Below are 21527 nucleotides of genomic sequence, written 5' to 3' on the forward strand. Positions count from 1 at the left end.
CCCACGATTTGAATCCTACAAATTAGTGTAACCCTTTTTTTTTCCCAATCATTAAGCAACAAAAGATGAATAGGGGCTGGAGAGATGGCTTAGCGGTTAAGGCATTTACCTGCAAAGCCAAAGGACCCAGGTTCTATTCCCCAGGACCCACGTAAGCCAGATGCACAAGGGGGCACATGCATCTGGAGTTCATTTGCAGTGGCTGGAGGCCCTGGCATGGCCATTCTCTCTCTCTCTCTTTCTCTCGTTGCCTCTTTCTCTCTCTGTCTGTCACTCTCAAATAAATAAATAAAAGTAAAATTAAAAAAAAAAGATGAATAGGCCAGGGATGGGGGCTCATATCTTTATAATTCCAGTATTTGTGGGTCAGAGGCAGGAGGATCGCCATGAGTTCAAGGTTACCCTGAAACTATATAGTGAATTTCAAGTCAGCCTGGGCTAGATGGAGACCTTACCTCGAAAGAAAATCAAGTAATAAATAAATGTTTGTTAAACAAAAGAAGGCTAGATAGTGTCAAAGATTCCCCCCTCCCCAGGTGAATCTCAGTTTAGTCCAGTCTGAAAGCTGGGCTGCAAGTCACTCCTGCAGTCCAGGCTATCCTTGAATTTTGTTTTGTTTTTGGGCTTTTGGAGGTGGGTCTCTAATTCTAGCCAAGGCTGACCTGGAACTCACTCCTTAGTCCCAGACTGGCCTCAAACTCACAGCAATTCTCCTACCTCTGCCTCCAGAGTTGCTGGGATTAAAGGCATGTGCCACCAAGCCCAGCCTTGAAGTCTCCTACTTTAGCCTCAGGAGTGCTGAGATTAAAGATGAGTAGATGGGCTAGAGAGATGGCTTAGCGGTTAAGCGCTTGCCTGTGAAGCCTAAGGACCCCAGTTCGAGGCTCGATTCCCCAGGACCCACGTTAGCCAGATGCACAAGGGGGCACAAGCATCTGGAGTTCGTTTGCAGTGGCTGGAAGCCCTGGCGCGCCCATTCCCTTTCTGTCTCTTTCTCTCCCTCTCTCTCTCTGTCACTCTCAAATAAAGAAACAAAAATGACAAAAAAAATTTTTTTAAAGATGAGTAGATGAGTGCTGTCCTTTTAGTGTTAGTTTTTGTTTTTGGAGGTAGGGGGTCTTGCTCTATCCCAGGCTGACCTGAAATTCACTATGTAGTCTCAGAGTGGCCTCAAACTCACAGCTGTCCTCCTACCTCAGCTTCCCATGTGCTGGGATTAAAGGCATGCCATTATGTCTGGCTTCTGGCTGTCCTATTTTACACCATTTTTTTAATTAAAAAAAATTGAAGATACAGCCTTGAACTATCTGGAGTTACACTAATTTTTTGCCCCAATTTCCAAAAGTCCTACTTGAAAATTTTTTGTTGTTTTGTTTTTTGAGGTAGGGTCTCACCCTAGCTCAGGCAGACCTAGATTTTACTTTGTACTCTCAGGGTGGCCTCAAACTCACAGTGATCCTCCTACCTCTGCCTTCCGAACACTACGATTAAAGACGTGTGCCATGACATCTGGCTCTACTTTTTAAACTGAATGACTATTTTTCTTTTTTTTAATTTTAGTGTTTTTTAAAGATTTTTATTTATTTATTTGAGAGTGACAGAGAGAGAAAGAGGCAGATAGAGAGCGAGAGAGAGAATGGGCATGCCAGGGCCTCCAGCCACTGCAAACAAACTCCAGACACATGCGCCCCCTTGTGCATCTGGCTAATGTGGGTCCTGGGGAATCAAGTCTGGAACCAGGGTCCTTAGGCTTCACAGGCAAGCGCTTAACCACTAAGCCATCTCTCCAGCCCAAGAATTGTTCTTTTAAGACTTATTTGTAAGCTGGCCATGGTGGCTCACGCCTTTAATCCCAGCACTGAGGAGGCAGAAGTAGGAGGATCACTGTGAGTGCCATGCTGCCCTGAGATTCCATACAGAATTCCAAGTCAGGCTGGGCTAGAGTGAAACCTTACCTTGAAAAACCAAAAGGAAGGGCACTGGAGGTTACGCCATTTGCCTGCAAGACCAAAAAACCCATGTTCAATTCCCCAGAACCCATGTAAGCCAGATGCACAAAGTGTTTGCAGCAGCTGGTCTCTCTCAAATAAATAAATATTTTTTTCTTTTAGATTTTTATTTGTTTATTTATTAGAGACAGAGAAAGGGAGAGAGAGAGAAAGAGAGAGAGATGGAGCTAGAGAGAATGGGCATGCCAGAGCCTCCAGCCACTGCCAACAAACACCAAATGCATGCATCACCATTTGCATCTGGCTTACATGGGACCTGGAGAATCAAACATGGGTCCTTAGGTTTTACAGGCATGTGCCTTAACTGCTAGTCCATCTCTCCAGCTCTAAATATTTTTTTTTTTTTTTTGAGCTAGGGTTTCATTCTAGCTCAGGCTGACCTGCAATTCACTATGTAGTCTCAGGGTGGCCTCACACTCATGGTGATCCTCCTACCTCTGCCTACTGAGTGCTGGGATTAAAGGCATACACCACCACACCCGGCCTTAAGTATTCTTTTAAAAAGAGCTATTTGTGGGCTGGAGAGATGGCTTAGTGGTTAAGTGCTTGCCTGTGAAGCCTAAGGACCCCGGTTTGAGGCTCAGTTCCCCAGGTCCCACATTAGCCAGATGCACAAGGGGGCGCACGCGTCTGGAGTTCGTTTGCAGAGGCTGGAAGCCCTGGCGCGCCCACTCTCTCTCTCTCTCCCTGTATCTGTCTTTCTCTCTGTGTCTGTCACTCTCAAATTAAAAAAAAAAAAAAAAGAGCTATTTGTAAAAATCCTTTCATTTATTTTGTTTATTTGCAAGCAGAGATAGAGATATATAGATACTCCAGATGCACGCACAACTCTGTGCATCTGGTTTATGAGGGTATGGCAGAATTGAACTCAGGCTGTTAGGTTTGGCAGACAAGCGCCTTAACCACTGAGACATCTCTCCAGCCTGTAAAAACATTTTGTTTTTTTGTTTTTCGAGGTAGGGTTTCACTCTAGCCCAGGCTGACCTGGAATTCACTCCGTAGTCTCAGGGTGGCCTCGAACTTATGGTGATTCTCCTACCTTGGCCTCCCAAGTGTTGAGATTAAAGGCGTGCGCCACCACACCTAACTGTAAAAACATTTTTATGAGAAAAATTCAAATATAGACAAAAGAAGATCCAGAGTACTAAATGAACTCAGAGTACCCAACACCCAGCTACATTAAACTCATGGCACTCCCCTTTACTCTGTTTTGTCACCAGTCTTTCCCCACCCTACTGCATTTTCACTCTCACCCTTATTTTGAAAGATACATTAGACATCATGCTATTGTAGGTATAAGTAGTTCAAAGTGGCTTTCTAAAAGATTATTCTAGGGCTGAATAAATGGCTTAGTGGTCAAGGCACTTGCCTGCAAAGCCAAAGGACCCAGTTTCAAATCTCTAGGACCCACATAAGCCAGATGCACAAGGTGGCGCATGCATCTGGAGTTTGTTTGTAGAGGCTGAAGGTCCTGGAGTGCCCATTCTCTCTCTCTCTCTCTGCCTCTTTTTCTCTCTCAAATAAGTAAATAAAATATGAAAAAATATTTAATTTTAGTTATTTAAGAAAGAGAGGAAGAGGGCTGGAGAGATGGTTTAGCGGTTAAGTGCTTGCCTGTGAAGCCTAAGGACCCTGGTTCAAGGCTCGATTCCCCAGGACCCACGTTAGCCAGATGCACAAGGGGGCGCACGCGTCTGGAGTTCGTTTGCAGTGTCTGGAGGCCCTGACGCGCCCATTCTCTCTCCCTCTCTCTATGTGCCTCTTTCTCTCTCTGTCGCTCTCAAATAAATAAAAGAAAAAAGAAAGAGAGCAAGAGCTGGGCGTGGTAGTACACGCCTTTAAAACCAGCACTCGGGAGGTAGAGTTAGGAGGATTGCTGTGAGTTCGAGGCCACCCTGAGACTCCATAGTGAATTCCAGGTCAGCCTGGGCTAGAGTGAAACCCTACCTTAAAAAAACTAAACTAAATTAAACAAAACAAACAAACAAACAAAATCCCAACAATGACAAAATGTAGTGGAGTGTGGTGGCACATGCCTTTAATCCTAGCACTCAGTAGGCAAAGGTAGGAGGATCGCTGTGAATGCCAAGTCAGCCTGGGTTAGAGTGAGAGACCCTATCTCAAAAACAAGAGGGGGCTGGAGAGATGGCTTAACAATTAAGGCATTTGCCTGAAAAGCTAAAGAACCCAGCTTCAATTCCCCTGGACCCATGTAAGCCAGAAGCACAAGGTGGCACATATGTCTGGAGTTCATTTGCAGCGGCTGAAGGCCCTGGCGTGTCCATTCTCTCTCTCTCTTTTTTTTTTTAATTAATTAATTTATTTATTTGCCTGAAAAGCTAAAGAACCCAGCTTCAATTCCCCTGGACCCATGTAAGCCAGAAGCACAAGGTGGCACATATGTCTGGAGTTCATTTGCAGCGGCTGAAGGCCCTGGCGTGTCCATTCTCTCTCTCTTTTTTTTTTTAATTAATTAATTTATTTATTTGAGAGTGACAGACACAGAGAGAAAGACAGATAGAGGGAGAGAGAGAGAAAGGGCGGTCCAGGGCTTCCAGCCTCTGCAAACGAACTCCAGATGCGTGCGCCCCCTTGTGCATCTGGCTAACGTGGGACCTGGGGAACCGAGCCTCGAACCGGGGTCCTTAGGCTTCACAAGCAAGCGCTTAACCGCTAAGCCATCTCTCCAGCCCCCATTCTCTCTCTCTCTCTCTTGCTGCCTCTTTCTCCCTCTCTCAAATACCAATAAATTAAAAACAAAACAAAAACTACAACAAGCTGGGCATGGTGGCACACACCTTTAATCCCAGCGCTCAGGAGGCAAGAGGTAGGAGGATCTCCGTGAGTTCAAGGCCACTCTGAGATTACAGAGTGAATTCCTGGTCAGCCTGAGCTAGAGTGAGAATGGGCATGCCAGGGCCTCCAGCCGCTGCAGAAGAACTCCAGATGCATGTGCCCCCTTGGGCATCTGGCTTACATGGTTCTTGGAGAGTCGAATCAGGATCCTTTGGCTTTGCAGGCAAATAAATGCCTTAACTGCTAAGCTATCTCTCCAGGCTCCTCCCCCGCGCCTTTTTATTTTTTTTTTTAAAGCAGGATTTCACTCTTACCCAAGCCGACCTGAAACTCACTATGTGGTTTGGCTTGGCCTTGAACGGTGTCAATCCTCCATCAGTGTTGTGGGATTATAGGCATGAGCCACTACGGGGACCCTCCCCACCCCCGTTTAATGGTTAAAATTCTTTTTTTTTTAATTAATTAATTAATTTATTTGAGAGCGACAGACACAGAGAGAAAGACAGATAGAGGGAGAGAGAGAGAATGGGCGCGCCAGGGCTTCCAGCCTCTGCAAACGAACTCCAGACGCGTGCGCCCCCTTGTGCATCTGGCTAACGTGGGACCTGGGGAACCGAGCCTCGAACCGGAGTCCTTAGGCTTCACAGGCCAGCGCTTAACCGCTACGCCAGCTCTCCAGCCCTTTTTTGGTTTTTGAGGTAGGGACTCACTCCGGCCCAGGCTGACCTGGAATTCACTATGGAGTCTCAGGGTGGCCTTGAACTCATGGCGATCCTCCTACCTCTGCCTCCCAAAGTGCTGGGATTAAAGGTGTGCACCACCACGCCCGGCTAAAATCCTTTTTCTACTGAAGTCGGATGTGAGACTACAGTGGGGTGAGGCAGTGGCAACCTAAAATTTGCACGCCAGGACCAAAGGATACTTGTCGTTTCAGCAGCTTCCGCAACATGTCAGGTTCTCTGGCGTGAAACAGCGCGGGGGCGGGGGGGGGTGTCTGTCAGATGTAAGACTCTTGAAAAGTTTTGCTTCCCTTGAGAACTGTTTAAGGTTTTTCCTTATTCAGAAACATTAGCTCCTAGTCTGCGGTTTCCCACTTTGCATTGCGCCCCCAAACTCAAAGCCAAATTTTTCTGTTTAATTTTGGAACAATAGGAATTTCTGATCTGGACACTGACATTTTCTCTCAATTTTACCGTCCGTCCTTGTTGTCATTTTTACACTTCCCTTTCATTGTCTACATTCTAAGATGATTTTAAAAAATTCAGCAAAAATATTTACCCAACCATGTATTCATTGTGGAGAATTTTTTTTTTCTAAGCACTGTACACATCGCCGGGTGTTATTAATAAATTTTTTTTTAGTGATGTATTGTAATAGGTCAGAAATGGTTTCTCTTCGAGATTTTTATGTTCATATTTCTATGATTACTGATAACATTTCCGGCATCTGCTAACCAGGTTTAAAACTGCTTGGGACGTGGCTTGTACCGGGATGACCGAGTTCCACAGAAAGACGAGACAAATGATGAAACCCAGGAATACCTCGTTCTCACACTTCAGCTTTGACTCCACCCCTGCCGCCTCCCACTTCCCCAGCGAGCCCTTTGTGTGTGTGTGTGTGTGCCAACAGACGGGAAATGGAATCTCACTCTGCAAAGCCGGCACAAAAAACTCTAGAGTCCCCAGATACATGCATAGACCCTGCTTCGGATGGCAGTGTCCACCGGGAAAGAGGCCGCCCCTGCGGCACCCGCCTGGGCAGCCGGAGCCTCTCGGGCAGGCGTGGCCTCTCTCACTCGGGCTTCGATTGATCCTCCTGAGTCCGCAAGTCGTCGCGGCGACGCAGTGTTGCTCAGCGTGCTCGATGCGATCGATGACTGGCTGCTTCTGCCTCCCTCTCCCTCCCCTCGCTTTCTTTTTTTTTTTAGCCATAGCTATGGTTACCACGTCTCTCCCCGCCTCCCTCAACCTACCAAGGAGACGGCTGCTCATTGGTTCTGTGTTACCAAAGCGTTTTGTGATTGGTCGTCGGTGAGCCCGGCGCTCCCTCTCTTTCTGCCCCCTCCCCCCCCCCCCCCCCCCCGCTCGCCTTCCCCTGTCTCCCCGGTCTCTTGAGGAGCCCAGGAAAGGAGGTTCGGCTCGTGCCTCCGGGTCAAGGGGAGGCTGCCGGCACCGGGCTGCGGCATTCGTTTAGCGGGTCATGTCGGCCGCGCAGGGCTGGGACCGGAACCGCCGGCGGGGAGGCGGCGCGGCCGCTGGTGGTGGTGCTGGCGGAGGAGGTAGTGGGGCCGGCGGGGGCAGCGGGGGTCGGGGCACTGGCCAGCTCAACCGCTTCGTGCAACTCTCCGGGCGGCCTCATCTGCCAGGTGAGTCGTGGGACAGGGTGGTGACAGGCGGCCGGAAGGCGACTGCCACCCTTGTCTTTTTCTTTCTTTCCTTTCTTTTTCTTCTTTTTTTTTTTTCTTTCCTCCCTGGCTTTCTTCTTTTCCTCGGGAGGAGGAAAAGGCAGGTCCCCTCGAGTTCCTCCCTCCTCCCCTCCCACAGCCAGGGACCCGGAATCAGAGCCAAGGGAAGGTGTCTTTGAGGTCAGGAAGGGAACCGGAGCACCCCGAAGAAAAGTGTGTGTGATCCTGCTGTGCACAGACGTGTGCGGGAGAGGACACTGGCTCTTTGACATTCCCAAATGTTTTGCTTACTCTGTTCCTAATTCCCCTTCCGCAGTTTGAGCTCGTGGAAGAAAAGACTTTGGTGCCTACTTGTGGGAAATGATCTGAAAAAAAAAAAAGTGTTAAGTTAAGGAGAGCTTTCCAAGGAATGATTGTATTAAATAATAATAAAAAAAAAGTCACCCAACTGTGTAAGTTAAGAAGCAGCCTGAAATGGAAGAAAGGTGTTCGTGTGTGTGGGTATTGTTTTTGGTGCTGGTGGAGGCGATGTTGGGTAGGAGTGTATGGGAAAGAGAAAATAGTTGAATTATTAATATATGGGGATATCCAGACACACAATGGGTGCCTACATTTTCATTGGGGATGGGAATGAATATCACGAATATACTTAGACAAAATTCTGTTGTGTCCTCGGTATAAAGACACTGAGTATGGGAAATATGTGTCAAGTGTAATCATTTCATGTCTGGCCTACAGTGCCCAATCTTTTGAGTTAGGATGCTTTAACAAACAAAACCAAATCAAATTGATTTGTGTGTAGACAGTATGAAAGGCATATAGTTTTAAGTGAATTTTCACGTTAGTAGAATAAAGGTAGAGAAACAGTGCACAGAATGTCAAATATTTTATTAGGCAAGCCTTTTTTTTTAATTACCATAAAGAGAACTGTCAGGAATGATGGGTTAGTCATTCATCATATTTTGTGTGTGTGTGTCTGAGTAGTATTGACGATTACATTATTGGTATATTTGTTTGGATAATGAGTTTTGAGAATATGTTGGGGTTTGAATTGTGTTTACTACTGTGTCCTGTACTTCTAAATATTTATTTGATTAATTTGAAGATAACCAAGGGGCTTTTGCACATTCAGTGAGGTAATGGCTAATGTTTGTGGTAAGGTCTTTGATATGTGCTATAAATTTACATTAACCCCATCAAATTAGAGTGAGGCATTTGTAAATAGTCTGATACACAATATATCATGAGTCGGATTTGAAGTGATAGATGAATGTATCAGACTCGGCGTCATAGAATTGCTAGATATGTAATCTTCATGTAAAAAGAAAAAAGATGGAGAAGTGTTTTATCCCAAATTAATAACAAAAACTTAGGAATTGTGTATTGATAGCCTAGAAGATAAATCTCATGGCAAGGACTATTAGCAGCTTGTTCTCTACCACTGCAGTCTTTAGTCTTTGGTCATGGATTAATTATTACACCCTGAACTTTATGTGGGCATGCTCAGGTTCCTATAACCTGCTTGGTGTACTTCCTCCCTGCTACCATCTGAGGGCAGTGAAGCCAAGATTTCAGATAAAGAAAGGCCTTATGTATGGAGCTATTTCTGCATTCTCTCAGCACACAAGGGCAAGAACAGCCATTTGTCCAGAGGTAAAGATAAAACGTGCCTGAACTATGAAAAGTCTAGCAGTGGAGTCATGAATCTTTTAGCTCTGCTTCCTTTTCCCCTGGCTGCCCTTTGATTCCTCCTCCCTCATGTAGGCATCCTCCATCTTTCCCTCATTCTCAACAATGTACTTTGAAATTCTTTCATACTAATTCTTTATTCTCCTAGGTGTTTCATTTATTTTTTCTTTTTCTTTTTCGAGGTAAGGTCTTGCTCTAGCCCAAGATGACCTGGAATTCACTATATAATCTCCGGGAGGCCTCAAACTCACGGCGATCCTCCTACCTCTGCCTCCCAAGTGCTGGGATTAAAGGCGTGCACCACCACGCCCAGCTAGGTGTTTCATCTTAATCATCACAAAAACCTTTATGTACCTATTATATTTTGAAATGTTTATTTACTTATTTATTTTGGTTTTTTGAGTTAGGGTCTTGCTTTAGTCAAGGCTGACCTGGAATTCACTATGTAGTTTCAGGGTGGCCTCGAAGTCATGGCAATCCTCCTACCTCTGCCTCCCCAGTGTGGGGATTAAAGGTGTGCACCACCATGCCTGGCTCTATTTTGAAAAAAATTAAAATTTTTTTTTCTATTTTTTTTTTTATTAGCAACTTCCATGATTGTAAACAATATCCCATGGTAATTCCCTCCCTCCCCCCACTTTCCCCTTTGAAACTCCATTCTCCATCATATCCCCTTCTCCTCTCAATCAGTCTCTCCTTTAAAAAATTTTAAAGTTTTTAAAATTTTATTTATTTATTTGCAAGCAGGAAGCGAGAAGAGAGGCAGAGAGAGAATGGGTATGCCAGGGCCTCCAGCCACTGCAAGTGAACTCCAGATACATATGCCTTGTTGCTGGCTTATGTGGGTCCTGAGGAATCGAACCTGGGTCCTTTGGCTTTGCAGGCAAACTACCTCTCCAGCCCTATTTTGTGGTATTTAAGGATTGTAGGTGTAGGGCAAAATAGGAATGTGTAGATCTGTTTATGGCTGACCCTGGAAGTATAAAACCCTTTTTATTTTTTGACTTTTCCAGGTAGGATCTCACTTTAGCCCAGGCTGACCTAGAATTCACTCTGTAGTCTCAGGGTGGCCCTTGAACTCACAGCAATCCTCCTCCCTCTGCCTCCCGAGTGCTGGGATTTAAAGCATGCACCACCATGCCCTTTTTTTTTTTTTTTTTTTTTGAGGTGGGGTCTCGCTCTAGCCCAGGCTGACCTGGAATTCCCTATGAAGTCTCAGGCTGGCCTGTAACTCATGACGATACTCCTACCTCTGCCTCTCGAGTACTGGGACTAAAGGTGTGCTCCACCACGCCCAGCTTTTTTTTTCTAAAGGTACCACCTTTATATCCCTTGGCCTCTAGTCATATTTCCATTTTAATCCTTGTATACCGAGGCTTCCATGTATTGAGAGAAGCTTCTCTTTGTTTTTGCACTACTACCTTGCATTCAGCTCCTTGTGGAACAAAACAAAAAAGCACTAGTTTTTTTGGAGTGTTATCGCTCGCTTACAGTGTTTATTTCTTTATTTGAAAAAGACAGAATGGGCATGAATGTGCCAGGGCTTTTTGCCACTGCAACCAAAAGAGTTACTTTGTGCATCTGGCTTTACATGGGTACAAGGGAATCAAACCCAGAGTGGCAGGCTTTGCAAACAAATGTCTTTAACCATGAGCCACCTCCCTAGCCCCAGGTGATAGGATCTCTTCTCATCCAATTATAGGAACCTGACACTTGCCATTATCCTCTAGATTTTGTTTTTGTTTTTGGTTGTTTTTAGTTTTGCGAGGAAGGCTCTCACTCTGGCCCAGGCTGACCTGGAATTCACTAGTAGTCTCAGGGTGGCCTTGAACTCATGGCTATCCTCCTACCTCAGCCTCCTGATTGCGGCATGTGCCACCACTCCCGGCTTATCCTCTAGATTTTCCTCTCCCTTACGCTTTACTTGGAATCAGTCACCAAGTCCTGTATTTTACGTCTGCTGTAACTTTGGTTCATGTTGCCATCATCCCTTACTTAGGCCTCCTACAGTAGCTTTCTAAGCAGTCTTCCTATTTCTACACTTGGCCTCCCATTCATAATAGCATTAATCTTTTATAGGCACAAATCTATCCTTATCCCTGCTTGCAGGTCCTTCCTGTTGTTTTTTTTTTCCTTTAAGACTGGGTCTCAATGTATCTCTCAGGTTGTCTTACACCTGTGGGATATAGGCATGCACCATCATGCCCAGCTGTGCCTGACCTTTCATTGCAATTTGCTTTTATTTCTTCCTTTCTTTCTCCCTCCCTCCCTCCCTCCCTTCCTCTCTTTCTTTCTTTTTTTTTTTTTTTTGCGGTAGGGTCTCACTCTAGTCCAGCCTGACCTGGGATTCACTATGGAGTCTAAGGGTGGCCTCAAACTCATGGTGATTTTCCTACCTCTGCTTCCCAGAGTGCTGGGATTAAAGGCGTGCATCACCACATCTGGTGGTGGCGGCTGCTGCTGCTGCTGCTTCTTCAATATTTTAAGCCAGCTCAATTTTTTTTTTTTTGAGGTAGATTTTCATTCTAGCCCAGGCTGACTTGGAATTTACTATGTAGTAACAGGTTGGCCTCAAAATTCACAGCAATCCTCCTACTTTGGCCTCCAGAGTGCTGGGATTAAAGGCACACGCCACCACGGCCAGCCATTTCATGACTCCTAAAAGCAAAAATCCTTATTCTATTCTAAAAGGCAAAACATAGTCTGTTTCTTCTTTCCTTTGAACTAATCCTCTATTGTATTCACTTGCTTTTTGCTTTTTTCTGTCTCTTTGGCTCCCACTGCGTATGTTCTTCCATCATCCGGGGCCCTCTTAACTCCTCATTCTCTTATTAACTTCTATTCCATTGAATCTCAATTGCAGGTTATCCCCCACCCCCATAGGAGCCTCCCTGACCTTTCTGATAATGGTCTCCTTTCCCTGTACACTCTCATAAGCATCCTGTGATTCTCCTTGGGCATACTTAGCATGTATGTATCAGTAGTCTTGATATATGTACATATACTTGTATATGTATATATTCCCCACATGTGTGTGTATGTATATATATAATTTAAAAGAATTAATGCATATTGGAGCTGGAGAGATGGCTTAGCAGTTAAGGCATTTGCCTGCAAAGCCAAAGGATCCCAGTTCGATTCTCCAGGACCCACGTAAGCCAGATGCACAAGGAGGCACATCTGGAGTTCATTTGCAGCAGTTGAAGTCCCTGGTGTGCCTATTCTGTCTCCCTCTTTCTCTTGCTCTCTACCTCTTTCTCTCTCAAATAAATAAAATAAATGTTTTTTAATTAATGTATAAATATGTGTAAGCAATTAATGTATGATGAATTTGATTAGTGTGTCTTATCCCTGTGTAGCTTCACTGGCTGTATTCAAATAGACAAGTGAGGTTATTATTTTATTTTATTTATTTGCAAGCAGATGGAGGGATGAGAAAGAAAAAGAGAGGGAGAGAAAGAAAGAGAATGAGAGAATGAGAATGGGCATACCAGGACTTATTGCCACTGCAAATGCACTCAAGATGCATGTATTACTTTGTGCATCTGGCTTTATGTGGGTACTGGGACATTGAACCCCAGGCTGTCAGACATTCAGGCTTGGCCAACAAGCAGGCACCTTTAACCACTGAGCTGTCTCTTCAGCGCCCCCCCCCCATTTTATTTTATTTTATTTTTAATTAATTTATTTTTAAAATATTTTATTTTTATTTGTTTATTTGAGAGAGAAAAAGTGTGTGAGAGAGAGAATTGGCACACCAGAGCCTTCAGCCACTGCAGACAATCTTCAGACACATATGTCCCGTTGCGCATCTGGCTAATGTGGGTCCTGGGGAATTGAACTTGGGTCCTTTCGCTTTGCAGGCAAACGCTTTAACTGCTAAGCCATCTCTCCAGCCCCTATTTTTTTTTTTTATTGACTTCCATAATTGTAGACAATAACCCATGGTATTTTTTCCCTCCTCCCACTTTCCCCTTTGAAACTCCACTCTATCTTATTCCCTTCCCCTCTTAGTATCTATTTTATTTTGATGTCATGATCTTTTCCTCCTATTATGATGATCTTGTGTAGGTAGTGTCAGGCACTGTGAGGTCATGGATAGCCAGGCTATTTTGTGTCTGGAGGAGGAGCTCATTGTAAGGAGTCCTACCCTTCCTTTGGTTCTTTCTGCTACCTCTTCTGCAATGGATCCTGAGCCTTGGAAGATGTGATAGAGATATTTCAGTACTGAGCACTCCTCTGTCACTTCTTTTCAGCACCATGTTGCCTTCTGAGTCATCCCAAGGGCACTGCCATCTGAAAAGAGAAGTTTCTCTAACCAGAAGTGAGAGTAGCATTAATATATAGGTATGAACATTAAGAGAAGTGCTTACTGGGCAGTTTGGTGAGCATAGAATATACATATACCCAGACACTAGCAGACATTACACCCCTAGGGCTCATGACTACCCCTGTTGTGGGTTTTCAGTATCAGGATATATCCCATGGAGCGGCCGCCCGTCCACTTAGAGAGCAGTTGGTTTTCCCCATAACAGACATGCCACTGTTACACCCATTGGCTCATTTGGCCTGGCTGCCCAAATTTAAGGCTTTCAGTGTCCATCCATTGTTGAGTATTTTCACTGGTGATTTCTCTCTCTCCCATGGAACTGCACGCAGCATTTTTCAAGTTTTCTGTTAGCTGGTCTACATGGAAGAGGTTTTCAGCTCAGCTCCAGCAGGATTTCTCAGTGACCTTGCAGCCTGAGTATGTGGAGTCTTCAGCAATAGGGTCTTACCATCTACTCCTGAGGGGAAACCAAGAGCATCAGCAATGACCTGTAATGTCTTAGGGGTATCAGTGACCTCCCTGGCCAACAACTCACTGGAAGACATCACATCCCTGGCACTGAAAATTTTCTAGTAACGATCTATGGCTTCTGAGTGTTCCATTGTCCAAAAAAGTAGATTTCCATATGATTTATTTATATCCTCTTAGATTAAAAAATATATATTTATTTAAAAGAGAGATGGGGGGGTTGAGAGAGAGGGAATGAATGGGCACACCAAAGCTTTTAGCTGCTGTAAACGAACTCTAGACACATTCACCACCTTGTGCCTCTGGCTTATGTGGGTACTGTGGAATTGAACCTGGGCCCTTTGGCTTTGCAGGCAAGCGCCTTAACTGCTAAGCAATCTCTCTAGCCCTCCTCTTAGATTGTGGGTTTTTTTTTTCGTTTGTTTGTTTTTCTAGGTAGGGTCTCTCTCTAGCCCAGGCTGACCTGGAATTCACTTTGTAGTCTCAAGGTGGCCTTGAACTCACAGTGATCCTCCTACCTCTGCCTCCCGAGTGCTGGGATTAAAGGTGTGCACCACCATGCCCAATTTTGATTAGCCCTCCCTCCACTTTTCCTTTACTCAGTCTCTTCCCCTGACCTCATTTAGGCCTTTTCACCCCCATTAATCTGTTTTTCTACTTACGTATATACAATACCATCCTATTAAGTTCCCCTCCCCTTTCTATTCCCTTTCTAGCTTACTGGTATCTGCTATTGAATTTATTCCTACTTGCATAAAAGTCTAATAATTTGTAGCTAGGATCCACATACGATAGAGAACATGTAACGTTTGCCTTTCTGGGCCTGAGTTACCTTACTAGATATAATCCCGTCCATTTTCCTGCAAACTTCATAATTTCATTTTTCTTTATTGCTGAGCAGAACTCCATTGTATAAATGTGCCACATCTTCATTATCCACTCATAAGTTGAGGGACATCTAGGCTGGTTCCATTTCCTAGCTATTGAGAGTAGAGTAACCCTAAACATGGTTTTGATATTTTGAGGCAGGGTCTCACTGTAGCTCAGGCTGACCTGAAATTCACTATGTGTTCTCAAAGTAGTCTTGAACTCACAGCCATTCTCTGACCTCTGCCTCCCAAGTGTTGGGATTAAAGGCATGTACCACCATGCCTGGCTGATTATTTTATTTTATTTTATTTTTTTGAGGTAGGGTCTCACTCTAGCTCAGGCTGACCTGTAATTCACTATGTAGTCTCAGAGTGGCCTCGAACTCATGGTGATCCTCCTACCTCTGCTTTCCGAGTGCTGGGATTAAAGGCGTGCGCCACCACACCTGGCCAGGCTGTTTATTTTTTGAGGCAACCCCAATAGTTTAGCCTTTTTTTTTTTTTAATGCCAGAGAGGATTGGGGCACCAGGGCCCCCAGCCACAGCAATTGAACTCCAGGCACCTGCGCCCCCTTGTGTGCGTGTGCGACCTTGCATACTTCTGTCACTGTATGTCTGGCTTATGTGGGACCTGGAGAGTCGAACATGAGTCCTTAGGCATTGCAGGCCAGCTCCTTAACTGCTAAGCCATTTCTGTAGGCTGCTCCCCCATTTTTTTTTCAATCATATCCCCTTTTAAAATTTTATTTTTCAGTTAATCTTCCTCATATATTTTTAAATCATTTTTTCAAAGCCTCCTCAAATGTCCTGGTATATATATTTTTAAATTTTTATTAACATTTTCCATGATTATAAAATATATCCCATGGTAATTCCCTCCTTCCCCACCCCCACACTTTCCCATTTGAAATTCCATTCTCCATCATATTACCTCCCCATTACAATCATTGTAATTACATATATACAATATCAACCTATTAAGTACCCTCCTCCCTTCCTTTCTCTACCCTTTATGTCTCCTTTTTAACTTACTGGCCTCTGCTACTAAGTATTTTCATTCTCACACAAAAGCCCAGTCATCTGTAGCTAGGATCCACATATGAGAGAGAACATGTGGCGCTTGGCTTTCTGGGCCTGGGTTACCTGACTTGCTCCCCCATTTTTTAAAATTCTTATTTATTTATTTATTTGCAAGAAAAGAGATGGCGAGAAGAGAGACAGAGAGAATGGATGTGCCAGGGCTTCCAGACACTACAAATAAGCATCAGATGCATGCACCACTTTGTGCATCTGGTTGTATATGGGTACTGGGAATCAAACCCAGGTTTTTATGATTTGCAGGCAAGCACCTTAAACACTGAGCCATCTCTCCAGCCCTCCCCCCCTTTTTTTTTACTTTTTATTGTCAGTTTCTGTAAGTATAGACAATAAAACCATATTAATTTCCTCCCTCCACTCGTATTTCCCCCTCTCAAATCCACCCTCTATTGAATCGCATCCCCTTTATAATTAGTCTCTCATTTATTTTCATGCCATCATCTTTTCCTCCTATTATGAAGGTCTTGTGTAGGTAGCTTCAGGCACTGTGAGGTCATGGATATCCAGACCATTTTGTGTATGGAAGATTGCATGGTAAGCAGTCCTACCCTTTCTTTGGCTCTTACATTCTTTCTGTCATCTCTTCTGCAATTGACCCTGAGCCTTTGAGGGTGTGATAGAGATATCTTAGTGCTGAACACTCCTATGGTGAATTTTTCGTCACTCCAGTGGTCACTGCCATCTGAAAACAGAAATGTCTCCAACCAAAAGTAAGAGTAGCAAGGTGTGATGTCACATGCTTTTAATCCCAGCACTTGGAATGTAGAGGTAGGAGTTCGAGGCTATCCTGAGACTACACAGTGAATTCCGGGTCATCCTGGGCAGGGGGAAAAATGTGCTTATAGTGTAGTTTGGTGAGCATAATGCATAATATATGCATTTAGCCAGACAACAGCAGGCGTTACTTCTCTAGGACTCATGACCTGACTTTTGACTAGGTTTTCAGTACCAAGCATGTATTCTCTGCCATGTAGCAGGCCTCCAGTCCATTTAGAGAACAAGTGGTTTCTCCCATAACAGACATGCCACTATTGCCCCAGTTGGTATATTTGGCCTGGCTGGTCAATCTTAGGGCTTGCAGGGTCTGCTGTTTATGACTTCTTTCTGCCAACAGGCTACATGCAAGATAGCTGTTTCCAGCTTTCTGACAGCTAATCAACACAGAGGAGGCTTCTAGCTCAGCCATAGCTTGATTTCTTGGTGACTTGCAGCCCAAGCATGTAGAATCGTCAGCAGTAGGGTCTTACCATCTAGTTCTTGGCAGTGGCCTGTAATGTTTAGGGGGCATCAGGGAACCTCCCTGGCCACCAACTCACAGGAGGGTATCTCATTCCTGGCACTGAAATTTTTCTAGTAACAATCTATGGTTCCTGGTTATACCATTATCCCAAGAAGTAGATTTCCATTTGGCCTATTCATACCATTTAAAATTTTGATTACCCCTATTTTACTCAATCCCTTCCCGTGACCTCACTTATGCGATTCCACCCCCAGTAATCTGTTCCTCTATTTCCATATCTATAATACGATTCCCTGAGTCCTCCACTTTCCTCCCTCCCTCATAGCCCCTTTCTAGCTTGCTGGCCTCTGCTACTGACTTTTACTCTGACTCATGCACAAATTTATAAACATTTGTTGCTAGGATCTACATATGAGAGAGAGCATGTGGTGTTTTGACTTTCTGGGCCTGGGTTACCTCACTTAATGTACAATCCTTTCCAGATCTATCCATTTACTTGCAAACTTTTATCATTTCATTTTTCCCCCCAGGGTTTTGCTCTAGCCCAGGCTAATCTGGAATTCACTATGTAGTCTCAGAGTGGCCTTGAACTCATGGCAATTCTACCCATGCCTCCCAAGTATTGGGATTAAAGGTGTGTACCACCACCCCAGCTCAGTTTCATTTTCCTTTTATTTTATTTTTTGTTTATTTTATTTATTTGAGAGTGACAGACAGAAAGAGAAAGAGGCAGATAGAGAGAGAGAGAGAATGGGCGCACCAAGGCCTTCAGCCACTGCAAATGAACTCCAGACATGTGCACTCCCTTGTGCATCTAGCTAACGAGGGTCCTGGGGAATTGAGCCTCAAACCGGGGTCCTTAGGCTTCACAGGCAAGCGCTTAACCGCTAAACCATCTCTCCAGCCCTTTTTTTTTTTTTTTTTTTTTTGAGGTAGGGTCTCACTCTAGCTCAGGCTGACCTGGAATTCACTATGTAATTTTAAGCTGACCTCAAACTCACAACAGTCCTCCTACTTTTGCCTCTCAAGTGCTGGGATTAAAGGTGTGAGCCTCCACACCTAGTTTCAAGTTAATTTTTCTTTACTGCTGACTAGAGCTCCATTGTATAAATGTACCACAATTTCATTATCTATTCATCAGTTGAAGGACATGTAGGCTGGTTCCATTTCCTAGCTATTGTGAAAAGAGCAGCAGTAAACATGGATGAGTGAGTAGAGTTCTTAGGATATATGCCAAGGTATGGAATAGCTGGGTCATATGGTAAATCTATTTTTAGCTGTCTTGGGAATTTCCATATTGATTTCCACAATGGCTGTTCCAATGGTTGATTAGTTTTATTTCTTAAGCAACTGGGGTTATATTCAGAAAGTCATTACCTACGTCAGTGTGTTGAAGTGTTTCTCCTACTTTTTCCTCTAGCAGTTTCAGGTCTAGTATTAACATCTTTGATCATTTAGACTTGATTCTCTTTTTTAAAAATTATTTATTTATTTATTTCATAGAGAAAGAGGGAGGGAGAGAGAATGAAGGGGCGAGCTAGGGCCTCCAGCCACTGCAAATGAACTCCAGACGCGTGTGTCCCCTTGTGCATCTGGCTAATGTGGGTCCTGGAGTCCTTTGGTTTTGCAGGCAAATGCCTTAATTGTTAAGCCATCCCTCCAGCCCTGGACTTGATTCTTATGTATAGTGAGATAAGGATCTACCTTCATCCTTCTTCATATAGATAATACAGTTTTCGTAGCACCATTTGTTCAAGAGGCTGTCTTTTCTCCAATGAATATTTTTGGCATTCTTGTTGAAAATCAGCCTCCACCTTTTTTATTTTATTTTTTTTTAACTTTTATTTATTTGCAAGCAAAGAGAGAGAAAGGGAGAGAGAATGAGAATGGACTTGCTAGGGCCTCTAACCAGTGCAAACAAACTCCAGTTGCATGTGCTACTTTGTGCATCTGGGTTTATGTGGGGAATTGAACTTTGACTTTGCAGGCAAGTGCCTTAACTTCTGAGTAATCTCTCCAGCCCCTTCTTTTTAAAATATATATTTCTATTTTACTTATTTGAAAGAACATGCATGTACATGGGTATGCCAGGGCCTCTTGCCACTGTAGACAAACTCCAGGTGCATATACCACTTTGTGCATCTGGCTCTATGTGGGCACTGGGGAATCAAACCAAGACCAGCAGGCTTTGCAAGCAGGCACCTTTAGCCACAGAGCCATCTCCCTATTCTACATGAGGTTCATAAGCATGTAAAGTAGTGCATTAAGCACTATGACAGCTCAAGTAATACTATGTCAAATTTTGGGCATAGTCTTACCTTTCTGCTACTGTGCAAGATAAAGCGCTGGTTCTGTTTGTTTCATAGGCCAAGAAATCCATAGCTTTTTAGTCCTCTTCACACCCAGTTTAAAAAGTAACAGGCCAGGCGTGGTGGCACATGCCTTTAATCCCAGCACTCGGGAGGCAGAGGTAGGAGGATCACCATGAGTTCGAGGCCACCCTGACACCACATAGTTAATTCCAGGTCAGCCTGGACCAGAGTGAGACCCTACCTTAAAAAAAAAAAAAACAAAAAAAAAAACAGGGAATATACTTTTTGGTAGAGTAAGCACTTAGAAATCGAGGATACATGATAAACCCTGTTTCCAAAAACCAAAAAAAGAAGAAAAAGAACATATGGAAAAAGGCAAGGTTCCTTACCTTTGACCACCCCAGCTAATTGACTTTTGTTGTAAAGGCAACAGTGACATTTGTTTTTTTCTAAAAGGCTTTCTTTTAGGTGGGCATTTAAAATGTTTTCAGTCTTGGGCTGGAGAGATGGCTTAGTGGTTAAGCTCTTGCCTGTGAAGCCTAAGGACCCCGGTTCGAGGCTCGGTTCCCCAGGTCCCACGTTAGCCAGATGCACAAGGGGGCGCACGCGTCTGGAGTTCCTTTGTAGAGGCTGGAAGCCCTGGCGCACCCATTCTCTCTCTCTCCCTCTGTCTTTTTCTCTGTGTCTGTTGCTCTCAAATAAATAAATTAAAAAAAAAATGTTTTCAGTCTTGCTATTCAGTGACGCAGTGAATGTCCTTGTAATTCAGAATTTTACTCATGAGAGTCAGTCTTTCAGATAAATCCCTAGAAATGCAGTTGCTGGGTCAAAGGAGATACTCTATTTAAACTTTGATAAACCATCAGTTTGCCCTCCAAAAAGGTTTGGCCAGTTCATGTTGTGCTGATTGTATTAGAATGCTGATGGTCTCTGTGTTCCTTGGTAATGGAATGTCCGTGTCCTTCAGTAATGGAGTGGAAGCCAGGCATGGTGGCGCACGCCTTTAATCCCAGCACTTGGGAGGCAGAGGTAGGAGGATCGCAGTGAGTTCGAGACCACGCTGAGACTACATAGTGAATTCCAGGTCAGCCTGAGCTAGAGTGAAACCCTACCTCAAAAAACCAAAAGAAAAAGAAAAAGTAATGGAGTGGTTTATTGCATTTTCTTCTTTTCTCTACCCCCCCCTTTTTTTTTTTTTTGAGGTAAGCCTGACAGATGGCTCCTTTGAAATTCTTTGTAAATCCTGAATTGTATAAATTAATAGGACCATACTATATGGCATAACTCTTCTCAACCAATAATTCTAATTATTAAAGTATTTATGTTTTAGATATATCATTATCAGTTTTAAAAATTCATTTTGGGTTTTATTTATATTTTATAATTTATACCTTGAGATAATACAAGCTCACTTGAAGTTTTAAGAAATAATATGGGACCCTGAGACTACATAGTGAATTGCAGGTCAGCCTGGGCTAGAGTAAGACCCTACCTCGGCCAAAAAAAAAAAAAAAGAAATAATATAGAAATTATTCAGGTAAAGTATATCCTTTACACATTTTACCAGAATAATAATGTCTTGTTAATGCTGTTTAGTAACACAGCCAGCAAATTGACACTGATACAATCCATTGCTGACCTTAGAGTTCATCAGTTTTATGTATTTGTGTGTGTGCACTAAAGTCTGCAAAATATTACATGTGTAACTTTTTTTTTTTTTGTTTTGTTTTGGTTTTTCAAGGTAGGATCTCACTGTAGCCCAGGTTGACCTGGAATTCACTATGTAGTCTCAAGGGTGGCCTTGAACTCACGTTGATCCTCCCACCTCTGCCTCCCAAATGCTGGGATTAAAGGCGTGTGCCACCATGCCCAGCTCATGTGTAACTTTTTAAAATTTAATTTTTTTGTTCTTTTTGAGGTAGGGTTTCACTGTAGCCGAGGCTGACCTGGAATTGACTATACAGTTTCATGGAGGCCTCCAGCTCACTGTGACTTCCTACCTCTGCCTCCCTAGTGCTGGGATTAAAGGCATATGCCATCATACCTAGCTTAAATATTTTTATTTATTTACTTATTTGCTAGCACGGGGGCGGGGGGGAGGGAGGGAGAGAGAATGCCCATCAGGGCCTCTAGTTGCTGTAAACAAACTTCAGATGCATGTTCCCTTTTGTGCATCTGGCTTTATGTGGGTACTGGGGAATTGAACCTGGATCATTTGGTTTTGTAGGCAAGTGCCTTAACCATTGAAGCCATCTCTCCAGCCCTTACGTGTATATCTTTTACCACTGTGGTCAAGACACAGAGCCACCTAT

The 21527-nt window shown here is 43.9% G+C and overlaps 1 protein-coding gene across 1 annotated transcript in view; it reads left to right on the plus strand.

Moving 5' to 3' along the window:
* Nucleotides 1-6915: 6915 nt before the first annotated feature.
* Klhdc10 (kelch domain containing 10) overlaps nucleotides 6916-21527 on the plus strand; it is a 76166-nt gene continuing 61554 nt past the window's right edge. Inside the window, exon 1 of the mRNA XM_004661209.3 lies at nucleotides 6916-7170. Coding sequence (XP_004661266.1) covers nucleotides 7005-7170 — 166 coding nt within the window. The 5' untranslated portion in view covers nucleotides 6916-7004. The remainder of the gene's footprint in view (nucleotides 7171-21527) is intronic.

The sequence above is a fragment of the Jaculus jaculus genome, chromosome 10, assembly GCF_020740685.1.
Source record: "Jaculus jaculus isolate mJacJac1 chromosome 10, mJacJac1.mat.Y.cur, whole genome shotgun sequence".
Lineage (NCBI taxonomy): Eukaryota > Metazoa > Chordata > Mammalia > Rodentia > Dipodidae > Jaculus > Jaculus jaculus.